Source organism: Macaca mulatta, chromosome 1 (assembly GCF_049350105.2).
Source record: "Macaca mulatta isolate MMU2019108-1 chromosome 1, T2T-MMU8v2.0, whole genome shotgun sequence".
NCBI lineage: Eukaryota > Metazoa > Chordata > Mammalia > Primates > Cercopithecidae > Macaca > Macaca mulatta.
Window position 1 is genome coordinate 138438940 of NC_133406.1, and position 23461 is coordinate 138462400.

Genomic DNA, 23461 nt, shown 5'->3' on the forward strand with positions numbered 1-23461 from the left:
GTATCCAGACTCCTGTATCATCAGGAAACTGATGCTCTGTGGGCCTCCATAGCCAGTGGGAAACGAAACAATCTTAGATACAGCCAGCCGGAGATGCTTAAGACAACCTGAAGCCAAATCCTGCCCAATTAGACAGCTCTAGCTCTAGCCATTACCCCTAATGTAGCTCCTCTAATTACACATGATTCTGCAATATAGGTCACAATCAAGTCTTAGCAAAAATTATCTCAGTGCATTTTCCTGTAACACAAATGAAGTTGAAAATTAACTTTATAGGGTGAGTCAAAGACAGAAATAAAGACAGTCTATTTTAACTTTATCCAGAATACCTTATCTTTCCCATCATTTTCTAATTGTAGGACTTGGCCCAGGTACATAGAATTATTTCCAGTATATCAGCTATGCCAATGCTAGACAAATGGCATATGTAAATATAGGTAGACAGTTTTTTTTAATGCAAATGGATTTTCCCTATTCATGTTTAACCACAAATGAAGTTAGAAAATTATGTTGAAAGCATTGCATTTATCCACAATGTCGTCACCATGCTTTCAATGTTGTCTTAGTAATTTTGTGCGAGACTAGATATTTTTAAAAATAAAAATAAAGCTTTCTGAATATTAAACTTTTAGTAAATTAAGAAATACTTATAGTCCTATAATGCTGTTGCTTAACCAGAGACAGGAGGAGGAAAACTCTCCTTAAAATTCTAATTACTTATTATTACTATTACAAACCCAGATAATTTCACTCAATAAATATTTATTGAACACTTATTCTGTGCCTGGTTCTGTGTAAGGTTTTGGAAATAAGAGATATGAGTATGACACAGCTTCTAACCTCATGGAGCTCACAGAGGAAAAGCCACTTCCTTGCCCCTACCCCACATCCACATAACACAATTAGTTTTAAGATAAGCCAGACTGTGTTATGTCCTAAAAGGACAGGATTCAAATAGGGCAAGGTAATGGATCAAGACAGCAGAGGGAATAGAAAAGGGAATAGAAAAGGGTGAAAAAAAGGCAAAGAACTGAGGCAGGCCAAGGCAGTATTCATTACCTTTTGCCAATATTATAGTTCTAAGGAATGTATCAACTACGGGACTTTTACATTTGGTTGATCCATTAAGCGTTGTCACTTTATCTGATGACAAAAATTTGTGTCTGAACAAGTCATCCCTTTGTAATTCACATTTTTTCAATGAAAATAGCTTTCTACTTATTATGTGTGTGTGCAAGTATGTATATTTGATTTAGAATAAACAGATTGGCCAGGCACAGTGACTCACATCTGTAATCCCAGCATATTGAGAGGTCAAGAAGGGTGGATCACCTGAGGTCAGGAGTTCGAGACCAGCCTGACCAACATGGTAAAACCCCAACTCTACTAAAAATACAAAAATTAGCCAGGCGTGGTGGCATGCACCTGTAATCTCAGATACTCAGGAGGCTGAGACAGGAGAATTGCTTGAACCCGGGAGGTGGAGGTTGCTGTGAGCTGAGATCACGCCACTGCACTCCAGCCTGGGTGACAGGGTGAGACTCCATCTCACAAACAGCAGCAACAACAACAACAGCAACAAAAAAGATGAAAGTATGTAAAGATCTTTACGTTTGCTTTTCCCATTGAAATCATTCCATGTTGAGCAGTACTTCTCAAACTTTAATAGACATAGGAATCACTTGGGAATCTTGACAAAATGTAGATTTTGATTCAGTAGTTCTGGATGAGCCTTTCTGAGATTTTGCATTTCTGACAAACTCCTAGGTGATACCAAAATTGTTGCTTTGAGTACTAACAGTAGAGAGATCTATCTTATTCTTTATAATGGGTCATTCATATTCCATTTCTCTATTTAACAAATCCCCCATTATTAGATGCTTTCTCTTTGTTTTTAGACTTTTGTTGCTGCAAAAATTAGACCAGTCATTTTTTCCTCTCATTTCCGCATGCTTTATAGGTTGCCTCTTCTTTTACTTCTAAACAGCCCAGGGTTCAGTGAACCTGGGATGGTGCCATTGGCTTAAAATGTGTTTAAGACCTGTCTACCAAGCACTTGATGCAGTTACCATTTTCCGGGTTCCTCAAACACCATGCTGTCCAATTTAGGGAGTCTTCTAGTACTGCTACTTGTCTTGGTCAATTCAGTCTCACCCCTGGGAGTACTTCAGGCCCATTAAGAACTTATTGAGCTAGAATGAATGCATTCTAGGCCTCTTCAACTCTTCACTACCATCCACAATTGCTAAACATCCTAGATATTTAAGAAGTTAGAATTAGTATTTAGAGAAACAACTTATTTTGACATTTAACAGGTTGGGGTGTTATGAGCTTACAAAGCCTTAAAATGAAAATCCTATTTTTAAAGCTTATTTTTCTATTGTATTAAACTCATTTATATTCAGTCAGTTCTAATGATAAAATGCCCATTTTTAAATTTCCTGTCTAGGTATAATTTTCTCTTGCTGAATTGTTTAAATGTTTATCTTGAAGAATTGTTCTTCTGAAAATGTGTCATATGGGAATGCAATTATGAATTTGGCACTTCTAGTTTTAATGTTAACGACATTTTTGCTATTTTTTTAGTGATTGCATAAACCTTTAAACAGATAATAATGTGCAGACAATATTCTTGTTTAACAGGTTCAGAACATGTCCCAGTCTATTGAAGTCTTAAACTTGAGAACTCAGAGAGATTTCCAATATGTTTTAAAAATGGAAACCCAAATGAAAGGGTTGAAGGCAAAGTTTCGGCAGATTGAAGATGATCGAAAGACACTTATGACCAAGCATTTTCAGGTAGGTTTGACTTCTGCAATCTTGTCAATCCAAATCAGACACGGAGTGGGATGGACAGCAGTGGGGCACTCAGCTAGAAATGACTATGCATTGGCCCATGTGTGCAAGGTAAAAGACTCATAGGGATTTCAGTCATCTCTCCACTGAAACTGACCATTAGCTGGTAGGACGACATAGAAGCCTTGCTATTAAAAAAAAAGCTTCATCATTATAGAGTTTGGTGGAGTTTCTGAAACAAGGAAAATTTCCTCAAGGAAAATTAATAATTAAATTATAAATGTTTCTCTAATGGTTTTATGCCCTGCTAATATGAAGAAAGATGTAGATGGTATAAATTATTTAAAGAGATAACTATGCCATTAATATGAGCATATGGAGAGAGTTATTTCATAAATTTATACAAATATTTTTCTAGATTTTAAGTGTTTTATTGGTAATTATTTACAAATACTGAAAATGGAGAAAGAAATCATGCTATGTGGACTTTTGTTAACTATATATGAAAGAGTTATGAATTTTAAGAAAAAACCTCTTGGCCTACTAATGCAATTTGAGCTCCCATTAAAAGTAAACCATTTGCCTTACCAAGGCACAACCCATAGTTCATAAAACACTGTGGTTGCCCACTTAATAGCCTCTAGATTTCTTGTGAATTAGGAAGTGAGATTCGCGGCTGATGTTGAGGGAGTGGATCTGAATTCAAGTCCTTGGAAACGAAAGGAGTGCTTCCTACACATAATGGTGTCTGGTGGGGAGCTAGTGAGGAACATGTAACTGAGTCTCTGCATAACACATTTGAATGTGGCAGAAAGTTTCATGGTTTTGTAATTTTCTTCAGTGGTACTCAAGAGATTGAGTAAAGAGGTATGGAAGAGAGTTACACTCTGAACTCATTTTAAACTTTTACCCAGAAGGTGACAACAGAAGAAAAAGAGGGCAAGAAAGTTAAGGGTATTGAAAAGAGAGGGAACTGAAGTGATTAGTCATGAGGTCTAAATTGAAGAGAGAAGTAAGCAAAGCCAGCAGGTTAAGAAATTAGGACAAACTAGAGCAAGATTTAGAATATACTTAAATTTAAAGATTATTGAAAATGAGAGTATAAGTGAACTGGGTAAGTAGGAAACTTATGGATAAATGGTAAACAGAGAAGAATATGAGGTTGAAGAGCAAAATAATTAATTTTAGCCAATATCTATTGAGCACATAAATACCACACACAAGGTGTGGCTGGCCCCTCTGCTGGATGTATAATACATAATCTCTCTTCTATGAAAGACAACTAACAGGCAGGTGAATTGATGGTGAATGGAGGCATAAACATTACTTAGGAGTACAAAGGGAGGAGCAATTAATTTTGCTTTAAAAAGACCAGGAGAAGAGTTATGAGAAAGCAGTTTCATACTAGTGACCCTACCCCCCCACTACTAAATTATAGGGGGAGTCAAGAAAACCAAAGATTTACTATGTCAATTTTCAGTGCTCAGGGTTAGAGTGTAGATGGTAAAATAACAATGTGAACCCAATGCTGAGGTCATCGGCAAAGTAGAAAATAGTAAGCTGGCACCTTAGGTGTGGGAAGAGCATTCCCAGAAGGAACTAGTCAGGAGGAGAGGAGCTCAGACTGTTTAGCACAGATGGACAATGCAGTGAGAATTCTGCAAAGCCAAAGGACAGCTCGAGAGTGTAAGGGTTGACAGGGCTGGGAAATGCATGATGAAGCATGTGCATCTTTGGGAACTTTTGACAAAAGACAGGAAACTAAGAAACAAAAAGGATACAAAACTCAGATAAACCCCAAAGAAATAATGTGCCTAGTCCTGTAAATTGCCTAGCAGCAAATCAGCAGGCTACTGATAAGAAAACAATTTTCAAGCAGCAGCACCTGTGACAATGACTTGGATTTTCTAGTTCATGTATTCCAAGTATATGCTGAAGTTATATGTCAAAATCCAAATAACAGTAATGATAATAACAATAATGATTTTTCAGAATATTATACATATTCAAAGTACAGTTCTAAGCACTTTCAGGATATTAACTGTATAATCCTCGCAACAATCTTATAACTCAGGCACTATTTTCATTTCCATTTTAAAAATAAGGAAACTGATGCCAAAGAGTGTATTGGTCTATTCTCAACACTGCTATAAAGATCTGCACTGAGACCGGGTAATGTGTGAAAGAAAGAGGATTAATTGACTTACAGTTCTGCATGGCTGGGGAGGCCTCAGGAAACTTATAATCATGGTGGAAGGGGAAGCAGGCACCTTCTTCACAAGGCAGCAGGAGAGAGAGAGAGAGATTGAGAGAGAGGAGCATGAATGCAGAAGTACCACACTTTAAAACCATCAGCTCTCATGAGAACTCACTCAGTATGAGAACAGCATGGGGGAAATCGCCCCCATGATACAATCACCTTTCACCTGGTCCCTCCCGACATGTGGGCCTTACAACTTGGGATAAGCTTTAGGTGGGGACACAGAGCCAAACCATATCAAAGAGGTTGAGTAATTTGTCCAGAGACATATATCTAATATGCATGAGAACCAAGATTCAACACACAAAATCCAACTCCAGACTTATACCTCCTAATACTAATGCTGCATTGCTTCTCCAAGTAGACTTTAGGTCTCCAAATTACAAATAATAATAATTAGGTGCTCAACATATATTTGTGGAATTTATTTATTTGTTGAGACCTACCATGAGTTGAATTTTGTTTTAGGTGCTAGTACTATACTTGAAAAGAGGAAATGGAACATTCCAAAGTAAATTCAATATTGAAGAATACTTTTTAAAAAATCTTCCTACCCCGTCTCTACTAAAAATACAAAAAAAATTATCCAGGTGTGGTGGCAGGCGCTTGTAGTCCCAGCTACTCAAGAGGCTGAGGCAGGAGAATGGTGTGAACTCCGGAGGTGGAGCTTGCAGTGAACCGAGATCGCACCACTGCACTCCAGCCTGGGCGACAGAGCGAGACTCCATCTCAAAAGAAAAAAAAAAAATTCCCTCTGATACACAATTTCCATCTTATCAAGAATGTTAAGTAGGTTTTCTCTTCTACACTCTTTCAGACAGAAAGCTTATACCAACTACTATACTTGAGATTGTCATTCTTAGATGAAGAGATTGATGTTAGCTTACTCTAGCTAAGAACTTGGATATAAAAGCAACATAATAGAAAGTGAAATTTTAGAAGAGATTAGCAAACACAGATCTATGCTATTCTACTGTAATCTTTTAAGTATTTGATATGAGCATTGGGTGGACTTTCTAATGCTCTCATATAAGTTTCCAGAGTTTCACAATTGATTGCCAATCATCAACTTAGGAATTGTTGAAAAGATTAACAAATCTAAATACCTAGTTTTGAATTGAGGGAGAAGAAAAGCTACCAGCATTTTCACATTGAATTGCTCTCTTTTAAATATGGCCATAGTATAATGTAAAACCTTTGATTGTAACAGTTGTTATAATGTGCAGAAAATGATACTAACAGAAATATTCTCATTAAAATCCTAATGAAACAATTGTGTCTTCCTTTAGGGATGCTGCAAGATACTCTAATAAGTCTGTTTCCAAATGAGCTGACAAAATGAGCAAAGCTCTGCAATTCTGCCTTCGACTGTGATATTTATGAATCTTTCTCATTATTAAGTCTCTCCATAGCCTCCCACTCAATATGTACATGTGAACAAATTCAAAGATTCTGAACTTACAGAGCAAGTGGAAATTTCCCCACAAGAAACTCAAGCCCATAAATCAGGACAGCAATGAGAGCTCCTGCTATTTTAATGCATTTATAGTAATAACATCTCCTGAATGTAATCTAAAAATGCAATTTTCAGCTCCTTACATTAGTGTACAGTATGATTTCTGACAGCACCTATGTATTATTCTCAAATAATCATAAGAGGGACAACTCTTTCCACAAATGATATTATTTCTAATAAATTAGTAATTGAATCAAACTCCTGAAATAAATAAGTAAATATATATACACCTATCCACTACTATGAAGTTAAAGAGAAAAAAGTAAAGGTGACATGTCTAGAAACTCAAGGTGAAATTGTAGGCATGCTTCAGTCCTGTTATGGCTAGGGGTGAGGGATACTGCTTGACAACATACACTTCGTGTGTGTGTGTGTGTGTGTGTGTATTTGTGTGTGTGTGTGTTTGATGAAAGTCAATGCTTCAGCTTCAAACAACTCTGTGTAACTGGCTCATCTGTTACATAAATTACACACTTTGGTTTCTTAAAGAGTTAATTCACTACATGGGCAAGCAATTCTGCCATACATAACGACCTCTAAATTATCTATGGTAAAATAAATGGAGTCGAAGTATAGGTAATAATTCAAATTAGTAAACAGTAACATACATTTCTTTGAGCCTTGGGAAGCTTCACGTGATTTATTATACTTTCTAAACTTACCTCATAATGAAGTTGTGCTAAAATTGATATTTAAAAGATCAAGGAATACCTGAGCACAAAGGAAAAACAAAGTTGGCAGATGGCCATGATGGAAAAATTCTAAGTGTCAGAGAAAAGCTGATCCAGAGTCCAAAATTTTCTGTATGTGCCCCATAACATGGATATTTAGTAGGTGGATGATTAGACTCAACTGGACAATCATAGGGTATTTGATCTATTTTCAGTCACTTTATTCAAACTTAATTCATAATTAGAAGATGGATTCTGCTTATATTTCTTAATTAGATAATACATCGTTCACTATATAAAATGTTACCAGAAAACGAGATAGTATATAACCCCTAGTTTCTACCATAGGAAGTTTTTCTAATTATAACAAGGAGACATTTGCTGTAGAAAAGTAAGCATTAAAGAAAGATTCTTGTATGGAAAAGCTGAAATAAATGGACTTACTACTAATCATCACATGACCACTTAAATTTTCACAAAATACCTAATTTCAACCAAAAATCAATAAGAAATGTTGAAGCTGTTTTAATAACTTCCTTTAAGTATCATAATAAAAGGAACAGAGTAGCATGATCTGTTTTAAATGACTCTCAGGAACAATAGACTGCTTTTCACAGGAGTTGAAAGAGAAAATGGATGAGCTCCTGCCTTTGATCCCTGTGCTGGAACAGTACAAAACAGATGCTAAGTTAATCACCCAGTTCAAGGAGGAAATACGGAATCTGTCTGCTGTCCTCACTGGAATTCAGGAGGAAATTGGTGCCTATGACTACGAGGAACTACATCAAAGAGTACTGAGCTTGGAAACCAGACTTCGTGACTGCATGAAAAAGCTAAGTGAGTATGGCAATTTCATTTGTCTAAGTTACATTTTTATATAGTTTCAAAGAAAATTGTGTTCTTACGTTTTATAAAGAGTCATAAAATATCTAATTATAAAGAAACCAGAGCCCATTTTCTAAGTGTGAAGTGTCCCCTATTGACTTAAGCATGTCTGGGTACTCTGTGCTAGACTAATGATTTCTTGATTTTTAGAGCACTGTGTTACCATTTGGTGGCTTCAAATAAGTAGTCTGGCAAATACAGTCAATTCTATGGACTACACTAGTGGATATACATTTTATTTTCCAATATGTGATATCAGTCATTGCTTGGCTAGAGGAAAAAGGCTTTTTTTTTTTTTTTTTTTTTTTTTTTTTTTTGGTTAGTGGAGAAATTTAGAGACTAGGGAAAGGTAAGTTATCCTGGGACCAAATGTCAAACAGCAATTATTAAAGAAAATGGAAACAATTCCTCCAATTTACAGAATTGCCATCAACTGCTCTGATCTACTCAAGAAATGATAAGGTGGCAACTACTTCAATAGGAACTCACCACTACGTAAAGAATCAAGCATGTGACATGCATGGGTCATGGACTCTAGTTCTTGCCTCCTAAAATGTGTGGTCCAATCTGGTCTGAGTTACAAATTCTTTCATGATATCCATGAGCTAATTATTCAGTTGAAGTCAACATGGGACTAGTCTGCAACTTGAATGTAAAATAAACAAGTGGTCATGAATCGAATAAGGAAGAGTTATAAGTTTATTTAGGATCAGTATTTTAGTTGTTGACATGATGTGACATGACAGGGAGGGCAAGTCAATACCCATCGAAAGTGTTCTCTCAAGATAAATACATCCTTTTGTGGATCAGGAAAATTGGGAAGAGAAGTAAAGAACACACAAAAAAATGATTAATTTCTAGTAAAGAAAACTTCAGTGAATAAATGTAAACATTTAAAATAAAATCTGAGTGGCTTACAAGAACATTGTAAAGACTATTTTACAAATATGCTTCAAGTGATAAAAAGAGATCCAAAATGCAAAATGTTGCATTTGGTTATCACAGTCTCAAAATAGTGTGGGAAATTGCTACATTGGAGGCTCCTCTGTCATCATAACAGGATTTCTAAAAGAATCCAACAAAATGAATCAGGAGGAAATAAGGTAAACCTGAAGGCCTAAACACACGTTCAACAATCCTCAGCTCTTTATTCCTCGTCAAACACAGTCTGCATTTTTTCATTTACGGTTGGTCTCCTAACAGTCAACTTTGTATAATAGATTCTGTGATTCCAGTTTTCATTCCTCTCTAACTCATTGTACACATTATTGCACAAGGGATTTTCTGAAGTATAAACCTGAAATTATTTTGCTCTGCTTAAAATCTCCTATGGATACCTTATGTCATAGGATACAGTCCATGGCTTACGTGACCCTTCACGTGTGGCCCTTTCTGCATCTCCAGGCTTAGTTTTTGCCACTTCTCTCGTCACACACTAAGTCCCAGTCATGTGTGCCTTACACTCTCTTACCATGGAGCTGTTATAAGATGCTGGTTGTTTCTGCTCCTGAAACACTCCTTCCCCTATGTACCCAGCCTCCATCAACACACTTTCATCTGCCACATGTGATAAACTATTCATTCGCCAGGTCTCAGTTTAAATGTTGTGTCTTGCTAGAATCATTCATTGCCCTCCCGGACTAGGCTGGTGTCCTTGCCAGGCACTTCCAAACCCTGATATGTCACTAATGATTGGATTTGTCTTGTTTCATTATCATTGCATGTGTAGTACAATGTGTCTTGCTAGACTTTTTTTCCGAGGACAAGAACAATGTCTATCATGTTCACTCTACATGTTGTATCTTCCAATGCCTAGAAAACTACCTGGCGAAGAAAAGTCACTCAATAAATATCTGGTGAATGAATTTACTCTATAAGGAGTCATAGGAATAATTTATACACTTTTCAACAGAGTATTACCTATCTCAAGTAACAGAGAATTATCTGTTTTACTCATAACAAGAAATGCATCTTTTTAGCCACATCCTATTTGAGCCAAAATGGCAGGGCATTATAAGACTAAGCAAGGGAAAAGTTATTTATTTAACATAACACTTAAATAATTCTTTTATATGCTCTGCTTTTATAATTCAAGTTGTGGAGTTTATGGTTAATATACAATAGGTAAATATTACTTACATAAGGAAATTCTGCTGTTATATTTGATTCTTTTTATATTAAGAAATATCTTTAGTTTAATGTCCATATTAGTTAGTGACAGGGCTTGCCAGATGGTGTCTCCACAAAATAAGATTAGAAGTATATCTCCAATGAAGAATTACCCAGTATCCTCAATAATATGAGGTTTACAAAGAAATATCCAGATGCATTTTGTATTAGCTTATAAAATATCTGGTTAAAGATTTTCTGCAAGTGACAATCTGTAGGATTTGTCTGTGTGGGGTTTTGACTTTCTTTTGAGGAGGAGGTCCATTTGTTATAGAGAAACCATTCCAGACCCTGAGAATCAATTCACTCTTTTATTCCTAGCATGTCACAATAAACCCAAGCACATAGGCATTGCATGTAGTGATCCAGCATCTGCTAAGTACAAATGCGCTCTACTGAAGTAAGGATAGGCAATAGAATGATTCTAGTTAGTAAACTTCCTGAAACTTAAAAGTATGTCAGTTATGTTTTTGAATGAACAACACAGAAAACAACTTCTGGGATTTGCTCAATTTTAGAAATGAGCTTTCTTTCTACAGGTATTCTGTCTGGTTTACCTAGACGGAAATAATCTGTACTGCAGTTGGGTAGTTCTATATTCTCCTCAGCTCTTTTTTTAATCCCATTTGTTTGTTTTTTGTAACCCACATATAACCCCCCACATATAGCCCCTTCCAATACTGAAAAAGATATTTTGGACAAAGAGGGTTAATCTAAATAGGCACACATTCATCCTTTTTACTCTTCCTGTTGAACTTTGCATAATATTTCTATAGCATCCTTATGCTTAGGACTTGATCCTTAATATATGTAACATCACGGATCTTCTAAATTAATTTTCTCCAGTGGACCACAATGTTAGAAATAATTTGATTGTCAAATAAACTGCACTAATTAATCAATATTTATTTTTATTTTAGCTAACCTAAAACAAAACTTGGCAACTAATATAATACAAATATCAAATAGCAATAAAATCGGTATTCAACTTTCTTATTTAATGAGATGGTTGCTACATAAATTAGTGGAGATGCTTCTATAAAATACTGAAAATAGTTCCCACATTTCATAAATGCTTTCATAGATTATTAGCCATCCTCAGCTTTTTATTCACTTAGTAGAGAGGCCATTGCCACAAACAATGAATGTAACTTTTTCATGCTTTTTATCTCAAGAACTGGATAGTTTTTACCATCCCACCATGTTTAGGTCAATTAACCACTTATTGAGCATCTCCTGAGCAAAGAGGATATTTTATCGACTGGACCACAACCCTTAATTACAATGTAGAAAACGTCCAGGCAGAGCCAGTCATTTATACAGTGAAGTATAAAGCCACATGGTTGCTGAAAAAATAAATAATTGAAACTTCATATTTTTCATTTTTAAAAGAGCCACTCTATTTGAAAGAAGATGTGCGGTAGTATATATTATATATATTATTATATATGGTGCATAAATATGTGTATGTATATACACAATTGCAGAAGAAATGAAACATATAACTTTAAGTATAGCAGTAGGTTATAGTTTGATTAACACTCAATTTAGTGTTTACATTTCCTGGCAATTGGTACAGTTTGGATCAGTTCATCGCTGAGAACCCTTGAACTCCAAGGCTAATATTATCTCATAAATAAACGCCCAATTATCCATATATCAGAATGCATACACTTAGGGAAGAAAACTGATACTAACATCAGGACCATTAACAGAAAGGGTAGAGAAAAAAAAGCATATCAGGGGCTCAGTTGTTCCAAAAGCGCCTATAATTCAGTTGCTATGCTGCTCAGATCTAGAGTGGGACACTGGATAATTATAGAATCAGCAATATAGTAACAAGAGGAAGAAGGCTTATTCATCAATGGCATCTTCACTCTACACAAATGCTTCTTAACCCACATGGCCAATTAGTACAGGGTAGAAATGGATTGGAGAGAAACAATAAAATTGCAACAATGATGAATGTGTTTTCCCTCACTTTTTCAGTGGATTTGCTTTTAAATAAATGTCACAGTGTACATCACATGAATTTTAAGATGCTAAAAACAAGCTAGTCTCATTGCCTACAAAATCTAAGTTACCCCCAAATGGTAAATAAGGCCCCAAAGGAATCACAACTCATCAAGACCACTGGGGCACCATGGGCACCATTTTGCTTATTTCTACTACAGAATTAAAGATTTGGAGAAATTAGGAAAATCTGTCAATAGCAATGGACCCTCTGGCCTGAATGAGGTACAGTAATGTCCTTTTCTAAGTCCTTAATGTACTCCAATGAAAGACAGAATAGAATGAAGTCCCCTGTTCTTAACTGAATCATATCACATTCCTAGATATGCAGAATGTAATTGTATGTATGTGAGAATTCTACTGAAAAAACATGGTGAAAGTTTGTACACACCCCTGAGAACACAAAATAGATATTTAATGTAGATTATAATAAGACTTTCCAGCTTTCCAGTCCTCTGCCCCTGACTCTGTCGTGTTAGTGCTGTTTTAGGGCAGTGGTTTGGTGCCATCTAGGGAAGCACTAGATTCTATGACACAACTTTGAGACTTCATGTTTAACAGAAGGAACATTAGAAACTTCAGGTCACAAGTAGAGACTTGAGTTACTGTCTTTACTGTTTCCGCCAAATTAGTTTTTAAACGAGGACCAAATTATCTATGGGCTAATACTTTAATTTAACAATTATTTATTGACTCTCTAATGTGTGCTGGCACTTTGCTAGGTATTTGTGGATACAGGGATGGGAAGGAGACCATCTTCTTCCTGTCAAGGTTACATTTTAGTGGGGACGTCTGACACATAAGTCAATAACTACAGCAATATTGAGTGCCTACTGCTTGACAAGCACTAGGCCAGCTGCTTCACATGTGCTATTTCCAATCTATGCAAGACCTCTGGTTTAGGCATTAGTATCAACAACTTCACTAAAACAGATACTCAGAAAGTTTAAATTAACTTGTCAAAGATTCATGTTAGAGGCAATCACTTTACATGGAAGTCCTTCTGAGTTCAAAGACTGAGATTTCTTTCCTCACACATAATGTCTTTTGTGGGGTACAAAATAATAAAAAAAAACCCTAGATACCTCTATAACTTTAATTTAATGAATAGAGCCTCCATCCACCCAATTGTTATGGAAAAAAAGAAGTTAGATTCATTTCTGATTCTTCCCTAAGCTTCACACCACCATGTAATCACTGCATCTTTTATCTCCCCTCTCACCAATTTCTCAAAACCACCTCTTCTGCATCGTCACTTCCACCAGCCTAATTCAGAGTGTCATTCGTGATTTTTCAACTGAGTTACTCAAATGGCCTCCTAACCATTTTTTTTAGCTCTCCCTCACTAAAAAATATTTAGTGTGATCTTTCCCCAATACAAATCTTGTTATATTACACCTGTATTCAAGTGGTTTACGTTTAAAATGGAATCCAAACACCTTTGCATGCTTTGTCTTCATGAAATGAACTCTGCCCGATTCTCCAGGCCTTGAGTTCTCAGGTTCTCATCATGCACTCACTCTAAGTTTTAACCATTCTTATCTTTCAGTTTCTAAATTGTGCATGCTTTCTTTACCTTCTTGACATTGAACTTCCTCTCCCTTGTCATGGGACACTCTTCCTTCCCACTTTAACTATTCCATGATTTTTCCTTAATGTGGTTGGATTTCCCCGGCATAGTCTTCCACAACCACCTCCCCTGCTCTCCCATGACACTTAGTACATTAATACATTTTACAGAAAATGCCCATTTGTTTTTTTGTTTTAAATCTTCATACCCTTATAGATAAATTCTCCCTGCACTGAGATCAGAATCAACGTCTTGTTCTAGTTGAATTTTGGGAGACCATCACAATATACCTGAAACATAGTGGACAAAAATTAGTGTCTGCAGAACGTTCGAGAGCAAATTTAATTTGTAAAATCAAAAGCTTCAAGTTGCTTTAAAGAAATAAATCAATGTGTATCAAATATAAAACACATCAATATCTTTTACAAAGCCAAAAAGCTTCTGGGGGGAAAGGAAAATAAAAGCACAGCCTTTTTTTCATGTTTGTTGTCATTGCCAACTGTCCTGTCTTCAATGGCAATGCAGTATCTCATTCCAAAACATCTGATACTTTGCTTTATTAGCACTTAAAGCAAGAGACACTGAAGATCTCAGTGAAAGCAGGAATTAACAAAAAAGTCAAGCTGTGTGCCTTAGGTAGAGAGGAGTGAAGTTTGACTCAGAAATGTAATAGAGGAAATTTATAAGAATATTCCTTTAAATTAAATTGAATCTTTAAATAAGTCATTTATCAAAAGGAGTCTTGCTCTTCTCAAAATTCTAGGTTGTAAAATAGAATGGCAATGTCTCCATTGTCTATGCATTTTATTCATTCTTCTGGAACTCTGCAACCTTAGTTATATTTTAGCCACATTTTTGGTAATTGGTAAATTTTATCATATATTTATTTATCATTAATTGTCCTCCTTTTATCTCCTACATTTTTCTAGATTACAACTAAATTACGAGCCTCTTAATAATATAAAACCTGTATTTACAAAGGCAGATAGGAATTGTAAAATTAGTTGGGATTTCATAACACAAGTCGTCGTTCAGTTTGAATGCTGAACAGGCTTCTCCTTAAAAAAAAAAAAAAAAAAAAAAGTTCGTAATATAGGCTTAATCCCAGAAAAGGTAAAAGGAAGAGTCAAGGAAGTTTCAAAAATAATAAAAAGGGTAAAACTGTGTTAACATTGCAAAATGTGTGTTATTTAGACATGTTCATATTATTCTTGATCCCATTAGCCAGATAGTCATTAGAAACTCATTCAGGTGCTCTATCCAATAAAATATTTTAAATATCCATTCTTATCCCTACCTTTCCCTCACTAGTATAACTCGTAAGACTAGACAAATAAAAGTTTAAATAATATAAATTTATTTTACTACCAAATGTATGGTACAGACAAACTTATTTTAAGTACCTAAATAGGTAGACTTTAAAGATCAAATCAGCAGTATTTCTTAATGCATGAGTTCTCTGATGGCCTTAAGTAAAAAGAAATACCATTCTGTCCATAAACATATTCAATAATCCATTTGATTTGTTTATAAAGGCATGGCCTTAGGATTCGAATCCAGAAGCTATTAGTGCAGGATATTACAGAGTAAGAAATATATATACATAAAAGAGAGGACAGATGGTTTTTACACTTCCTTAGTGCAAACAACTGATCTTCCTGCTGAATCCCAAATGATAGCTTTTCCTGAGCTACTGATTGATAAATATCGATTGTAACCTATTATAAGAAATTTAATGTCCAAAAGTCATGATAGAAATAAAATGATCACTTTCTTCAATTATTACATTTGGTAAGATGTATATTTCAGTACATTTTCTGAATATACACAATGTGCACATGCAATATTTTATAAATGCTAATGTTTCCATATCTTACTGCAGACAGAAGAGCAGAGCAGGAGAAAATCAATGAAGCAAGACTCCTAACTTCCTTCTTTGCCATCCACCTTTGCAGGAACATTTGTCTTCCAGGCATTTGGGAAAATTACCCTTTCTGTCTGGCTCCCTTTGTCCTCATAAAAAGTGAGAGTAAAGTGAGAAAGATAATGACTTATTCGAACAAAAGCTAGTTTGAGGAAGCTGAGAAATAAAAAATGACTCATTGTTTGTTTTATGTTACCACATTTTACAATATCTGTGCTCCATTAGAATCTGGGGATACCTATGTTTACTTAACACTAAGGTACACAAAATTATAAACAAAAACACTGCCAGTTTTATACATTCCTGTAACTTTAATTTTACTAATTTCATTTGGCAAGATGAATTCTAGCTTAGGAAATCAATAACCATTTGTAAGGGAAGCATCTACTAAGAAGAAATCAACATTGAGAGCTCTGTCAGCTTTTTGCTTCCTGAGAATAACGGTAGATGATGGTGATGATAAACATAACGCTGATGGTGTTTATTTTACCACAACCACAAATACCAGCTTCTCTCCATCAGCATATATACGCTGTTGATCCACTATCTAGTCAGTATTCCCTTAGTTAAAATGAAAAAATGTCAAGCTCAGAATTTTCATGTTATAGATGAGGAAATTCCACTCCAGAGAATAAGTGCATTGTCCAACATCATACGATGACTGAAAGCTGTGGCCTAGATTTGAAACCAGGCTTGCTAACTCATGCTTCAGTGTTCAAACCTGGATGGAACATAGCACTCTAAGAATGTTTCCTGGGAAATTAATGAGAGTAAAAACAGACAGACACTTACAGACAAAAATTATAAAAAAAGGAAAGATAGAAGCATGATTACTCATGGTTACTAAACAGATTAAACTACCATCTGCTCATGGGCTTCATTTATTTAATTATTGTCTCTCACAACATTAGCGTATTGCTCCCTACTAGATTATTTTTATAAACAAATCTTTCTTAACCAACATCAGCACAACAATAAAAATGTCCTGTAATCTCATATTTTCCTACCCCTATCTCCCTGCTTCTTTTCCCTTGAAAGAATATTTTATAGCTGCTGCTTTGGTTTACGTTCTTTTCAAACCAACTTCAGTTCATTTTCTGGGATCACCACTCTTTATCTGAGTTTTGTAATCAGCAGTGACTCTTGCTGCCACATTTTATGGTGATTTCTTTGATGTTCTGTTGCTAGACATCTTAGTGGTATTTGTCACAGGTCAGTACTACATCCTTCTTAAAACACTTTCTTCTTTTGGATTTCTTAATACCACATTTTTTTAATCCCATTTATATATATTCATGGGCTTCTTTGCTGAGTCCTATAAAAATTGTGAGTTACAGAGTTCTGTGCTAGATACCTTTCTCTTTTCTGTGTATACCTTCCCTCTGAGGTAATATGTACTCCTGGCTTTCACTGTCATCATTATGCTAACAATCATCAAAGCTGTGTTGTCAAAACTCAAAGGAGTATCTGTTCCCTAGATTCATATTACTGTTTCCACTGGTATGTGTTACAGTCATGAACAACTTAGAATTGTCCTTGTTGGATTGTTGATTTTTGCTCCCAAACCCATTCCTCCTTCAATCATTTCATCTGAGTAAATGACACTAAAATCTGCCTAGGTGGACAAGTCAACAATCTAGATGTTATCCTTGTTTTTTTTTTTTTTTTTTTGAGTTTGTAAATTCCCTTTCTTCACATCTAATCCAAAGCCTAGTCCTATCCACTTTATTCTAAAAACATACCCCAAGTCCATCTACTTTTCTCCATCTCCACAACTGCTTCCATCATCATCTTTCACCTAAATCAGCCTGATAACCCTTTTTTATTATTTACTTGTTTATTTATTTATTTATTTTGAGACGAGTCTTGCTCTGTCGCCCAGGCTGGAGTGCAGTGGCATGCTGCAAGTTCCACCTCCCGGGTTCATGCCATTGTCTTGCCTCAGCCTCTCGAGTAGCTGTCACTACAGGCACCCGCTATTACACCTGGCTAATTTTTTTGTATTCTTAATAGAGACTAGGTTTCACCGTGTTAGCCAGGATGGTCTTGATCTCCTGACCTCGTGATCCACCCAACTCGGCCTCCCAACAGATAACCTTTTAATGAAACTATCTGTTTATACTCTATCTACTCTGCAATTAATATTCTATACAGTAGCTAGAGAGATCTTTCTAAGGTGCAGCTTACATTCTGTCACTCTCCTCTCCCTTTAAAATAATCCAATGACTTTCCATCATTCCTAGAGTAAAATCCAAATCTTTCCTTCACAAATTTTACAAATTTAATGTGGACTACTGGACTACTCATCTCTCCAACCTCGTCATCTTCTGTTCCAAGTGTATTCTAAACACACTGATCTTCTTTCTGTTTATTTGTTCCTCTTAACTCATCAACTATATTAAGGCCCTTGCAATAACAATAATAATAGCTAATATGTATTAAGTACTTAACTATGTACCAAACACTATTTTAAACATGTAGCCTGTATTTTTTGTTTAATCTTTTCAATAACACTTTGATATAGATATTATATATATATTGTTACACGTGAGACACTGAGAGGTTGTAAAATTGTTCAAGGTCTCCAGTGAATAAGAGATAAAATCAGGATTCAAATCCAGGCAGACTCTTTCACCCATGTCCCCAACCACTTTAAGATGCTGCCTTCCCCTAGCTATTCTCTAAATGGCTAAATCCACTAAACAGCTGCTCCAGTAAATAAACTAAATGCCTAAATGTCCTTCTCTTGTCAATAAGATCTCAAACTAAATATCACACACTGAGAGGTCTTCCTTACCCTCCCAATGTCAAGTAGCTCCCCAGTCACTCTTTATAAAATTGCCCTACTTAAATCTTGGCCTTACATTTATTTCTGTATGATATGTTTAGTTTGTTTGTTTGTTTATTTTTTATTTATTATTTCTCTCTTCTCACCAAAATGTAAGCTTCACCAGAACAGAGGTGTCATGCTTTCTCATTATTGTTAACTCTAGTATCTGGAACAGTTGGAACAGTACTTTCTGCTAAACAAAAAACCTTAGCTGGATGAATGAATAAATAAATGAATGAAGCACCCCTGTTTATAGGTCACATACAAAAGCTATTATTTTAAGCACCTAAAAGTTTGCTTTCTAAGGTAAGATTGACTGGAGTAAGAATCAATTTTCCCCACAAAACCAGGTAAAAATAAAAGAGTCACCTAGTCAAAAGACCACTTTACATGATCACCAAATGTAGAGAAACTTTACGCAAAGCACTTTGTCTCCTAGTCAGTGAAAAGTAAAGGACATTTTCATACATAATTATCATATACCTATTTTGGATTTTAAGCAAGTATATTGCTTTTGAGTATAACACTTTTAACGTACTCACTATTTCAGAATAAGAAACTGAAGACGCAGTTATTATTTTTAAATTGTTAATGCTTTGGGACATTGACTTCATTTATAGTATGTTTCTTAGATTAATACAACAAAAATTAGTTTACCCAAAGGATTTGACTCCAAGAGTAAAAGTTGTGATGGACTGAGATCAAATAAAGATTAATACCATGAAGATAAAGCCTGGAATTGGACATTTTGAGTCACTGGGCAGAGAGAAGACAGCTAATGGATGGTAGACATGAAGGAACATAACCCAAAGATTACACAGAGGAGAATCAAATAATGCAAAACACTAAGTTCCTAAGTGTTCATAAGACCTTCCCTGGCCAACACTATATATATATATATATATATTGATTTCCTCATTATAGAAATAAGTTCTATCATATAGACAGAACAATTACCTTTAAGATACATGTGCAGGAACAAATCAGTGAGATTTGGTGAAATATAACTGTATTTTATTTTTTTATGTATTCACTTTTTATAAACACTAAACATGGAGCAATAGTTTAATTTGCTTGTTTCTATGTTGACAACTTATGAATATGTTTTGTGGAAGAAGAGTAGAGGCAAATACGGCTAAACATATTTCAAGTTATCTAAGAAGACTGTCTTAAGGAATGCTGTTATGGTACAGTACTCATGACTGAATTTCAATAATTTTTATTTAATATTGACAAATATTTAGTGCACTCATTGCTATGTCCTTTTCTTCTCAATGCAGATTTGGTCTGATACAACATCTTTCTTTAAATTTATTTGCCAGTTGTTTTAAAAAAAGAGAAAAGAAGAAGAAGAAAGGCAACAGTAGAACCATAAGCAATAGTATTTTGAGAAGCTGTAACACACGACTTGCCTCCCTTTCACCTTTGCATTCCCAGCACCTAGAATAGTTCTGGTACAAAATAAGTTCACAGTAAATGGTTGTCAAATTAATAAATTAATTATTAAATCTTTAAATAGTAACCATTGTTTTTACCCTCTAACATATTTCAGAGAAATGCTTAGTGCTACAAGAAAGTAAAGTTTGCTTTCTAAGGTAAGACTGACTGGAGTAAGAATCAGTTTTCCTCACAAAACCAGGTACAAAATAAAAGAGTCAACTAGCCAAAACACCACTTTACCATGGTCACCCAATGTGTAGTTTAAGAGCCAGAAGCTTTTAACCTCTGGTACAAATTCTGTCCTAAGTTTTGGCCAAAATCATCTAAGGCTCAGCAGTGTCTCTTCGCCATAGAGATGCAAGGCTGGATTAGATTCAAGCACTATCGAAGCCAAAGACACCCCAAGCCAGTGATATGCTGTGGGTTGTTCGGAAATGTTGATTAGATAAGGCTCATGGTATGATTAGAGCCCCACGGACAGTTCTTGTTCAGGTTTCAACTAATCAACATCTGATTATGTACACCTCAACATCTGAAATATGCAGACATTTGGGACAAATACCGGGATCGTGTCTTCTTGCTTTGTACAAATCATGCTTCAGTCTGGCTAATAAGGTACCTATATCATAGGAAGCAGTTTTTCTGGTAAAGCAAACTTCACTTTGAAGTTTAATTTTATAGTTTGGCCCTCTAAAATGTTTAGTCAAACTCCGTAACTACAAAATCTATATTCATTTGGACAACAGAAAGAACTTGAGGTCACCATAAATTTTTACCTATTGTATTTCCACTTGGCAATTTCCTCTGAGTATAAAGTTTTGTGGGAATGCACAATACATTATGTTTATGTTTCATATTTGAGACATTATATTAATCTGTATTCAGAACAAAATTCGACTCACCTGACTTCTGAGATCCTGTGTATGTATATTTTTTCAAATAATCATAAAAACCATTCACATTTTAAAAATATTTTTAAGTTTTAGACTAACATTTTCTCCTTTAACTAGTGGATCTTCAACAGGAGTATATTTTTCCAAGATTGTAATCATTTAACTACTTTGAAAATGCACATCATTCTTACTTGAATCATATGTACAGCATCTTTTATTACAGCTCCTGCACATTTAGTAACCACTGTAAATTTTATTAGCTCTGACGCATTAAGTGATAAATATTATCACAATTCATAATATAAGTTCTATTTTTTTAAGGTTGAAAGAATTAAAGAGCAAGAGATTGCTATGTCAATTGTAAGAGCTAAAAGTTTAAAGAACAGAGTTTCTATCTATTCCTTGCAGGATGAAGACCAAATTAAAATGCAGAACATTCACAGTTTAAATTTCTGCAAACTATTTACATCTTCCATTTTCATCTACTTCCTGGCCCCAAGGAAGCATGGCATATTAAACCTGGAAATGATTTTTCAAAAGGCAATATATAAATGTGATTTTTGCTTTATAAAATTAAAGGCTACTAAATTTTTGTAGCTATTTTAACTTTTTACATTATAACCTAAATATTGTATGCACATAGCTGGAAAATTGTATGCTTAGAATAAAAAGCAACAGTCTCCTTCTTTAGCTCTGCTCCCCAGTTTCAACCACATTTTACAGTTTAATTTTACGGCTATTAGTGATTATGTCTAAATTTTTAATAACATGCTTTTTTTCTTCAATTATTTTGGTTTACAGTTTTAGACCTTGTTTATTGACTTCCTGCTCTGCAAGATGAGGATTTAGATAACTTTGCCAACTCCGCTTTCTTTCATGTTTCTTCCTAATATGATTTCATGACTCTTCACACTTCGACCCAATTCGACTTCAATTTTATAATTTCAAGTCTTAGATTTAAATCTTCATTATTTTTCAACAATAGGAAAAATCTCTTACCACCATATTTTTTAAATATGAAGACAGTTACACCCCCATCTTTCTTTCCATTTCTTCTCCCAATGCTTAATTCCCTAACAATGTGGACTTTACCTATTCTTCCATGTTGTCATGATTGGAAACATTTTGGCTTTCCTGTAATCACAGAGCAGATGAGATGTCTAACAAGTTTTATGTAATTAGTTTATGGACTGATTCTACAAGTTAGACATGAGTGTTTAGATTATTATAGCAATGTTTGTATTGTTCCGTGGGAGCTAAGTGTTGAACTGAGATACATTTCCTTCCTCTTTACCCCCAAGGTCATGTTTGTTCCATTCAGTGGAGACTATTACTAGAGTTAAATTCAAGTGAATTATTTTGTATACATCAATAATTGCCTTTGCATTACCCAGTTTTTCTAGAATATCTCATACAGTCTATCTATGTATCAATTCCACTTATTTCTGAGACCTCCCTCTTGGAACTGTGTTTCCATTCTGGGATGGTTGCTCTCAAGGTCCACTGCATAGTTGCCATTCTGGGACAGGAAATCACTATTTTCCTGTCTGGTACCTTCCCCTGTCTTGGTGTACTCACTGCAATATATACCCAAGTAATTTATGAAGAAAGAGTTCATTGTAGGTAAATTTTTGGAAAGTGCACATGTCAAAAAAATATCTTTATTCTGTTTTCTTCTGATTTTCTTCCTAAATATAGAGGCTCTCATCATTGTCTCCTAGCATCCAGTATTGGTGATGAGAAGCCCAATTCTGGTCTAATTCTACCTGTTTGCATGTGACAAGCTCATATTCTTTCTCTAAAAAGTTTCCATTTCAATTTACTCTTAATCTTGTAACATTTCACAGTAGTTTTTTTAGAAGTAGATCTTTTTTTCATTCATTATCATGTGTTCTTTTAATCTGAATATTTAGGTTTTGTTACTGGGGAGATTTCCTGTATAATTTCTTTGATAATTTTCTCCCCTCTTTTTCTCTCTCCTCTCATTCTAGAAACCTTGCTCTCCGGATGTTAGAGCTTCTAGATTGATCTGAGATGTGTCCATATTTTTTCTCTTATTTTCATTTTTATCTTTTTTGCTTTATTTTGGGGATAACTCTTTTTATCTTGCAACCTATTTTTAATATAATTATATTTTTGTTTTCTAATAGTTCTTTTGTGTTTTCCTTTTACAATACACAGTATATATTATACAAATCTCTTAGAAGGTACTAGGATCTTGTTTATTCTGAGTCATCTCTTCTGTGGGGAGCCCTGGTTTTTCTGAACATTTACATCAGTCATTCTTACAAACTTTTTGAAACTATCTGGCCATCCTTGGATATGCATACATTTTTAAAGTTTTGAACAATAAATCTGCTTGGAAACTCTTATTATTAAGATAGGGCTTGACAATTCTTTCTATGATCAGTAGGAAGGGAAACCACCAATGTCATTGTGTAGAAGCCTTTGTTCTGGCCCTCCAATGTCTTTATTAGTCACCCTAAGTACTCTC

The 23461-nt window shown here is 35.0% G+C and overlaps 1 protein-coding gene across 2 annotated transcripts in view; it reads left to right on the forward strand.

The window, feature by feature from the left end:
• OLFM3 (olfactomedin 3) overlaps nucleotides 1-23461 on the forward strand; it is a 197685-nt gene that overhangs the window by 167848 nt on the left and 6376 nt on the right. For both annotated transcript variants that reach the window (NM_001266811.1, XM_015145694.3), the window contains 2 exon segments: nucleotides 2644-2799; nucleotides 7861-8080. In NM_001266811.1, coding sequence (NP_001253740.1) covers nucleotides 2644-2799; nucleotides 7861-8080 — 376 coding nt within the window.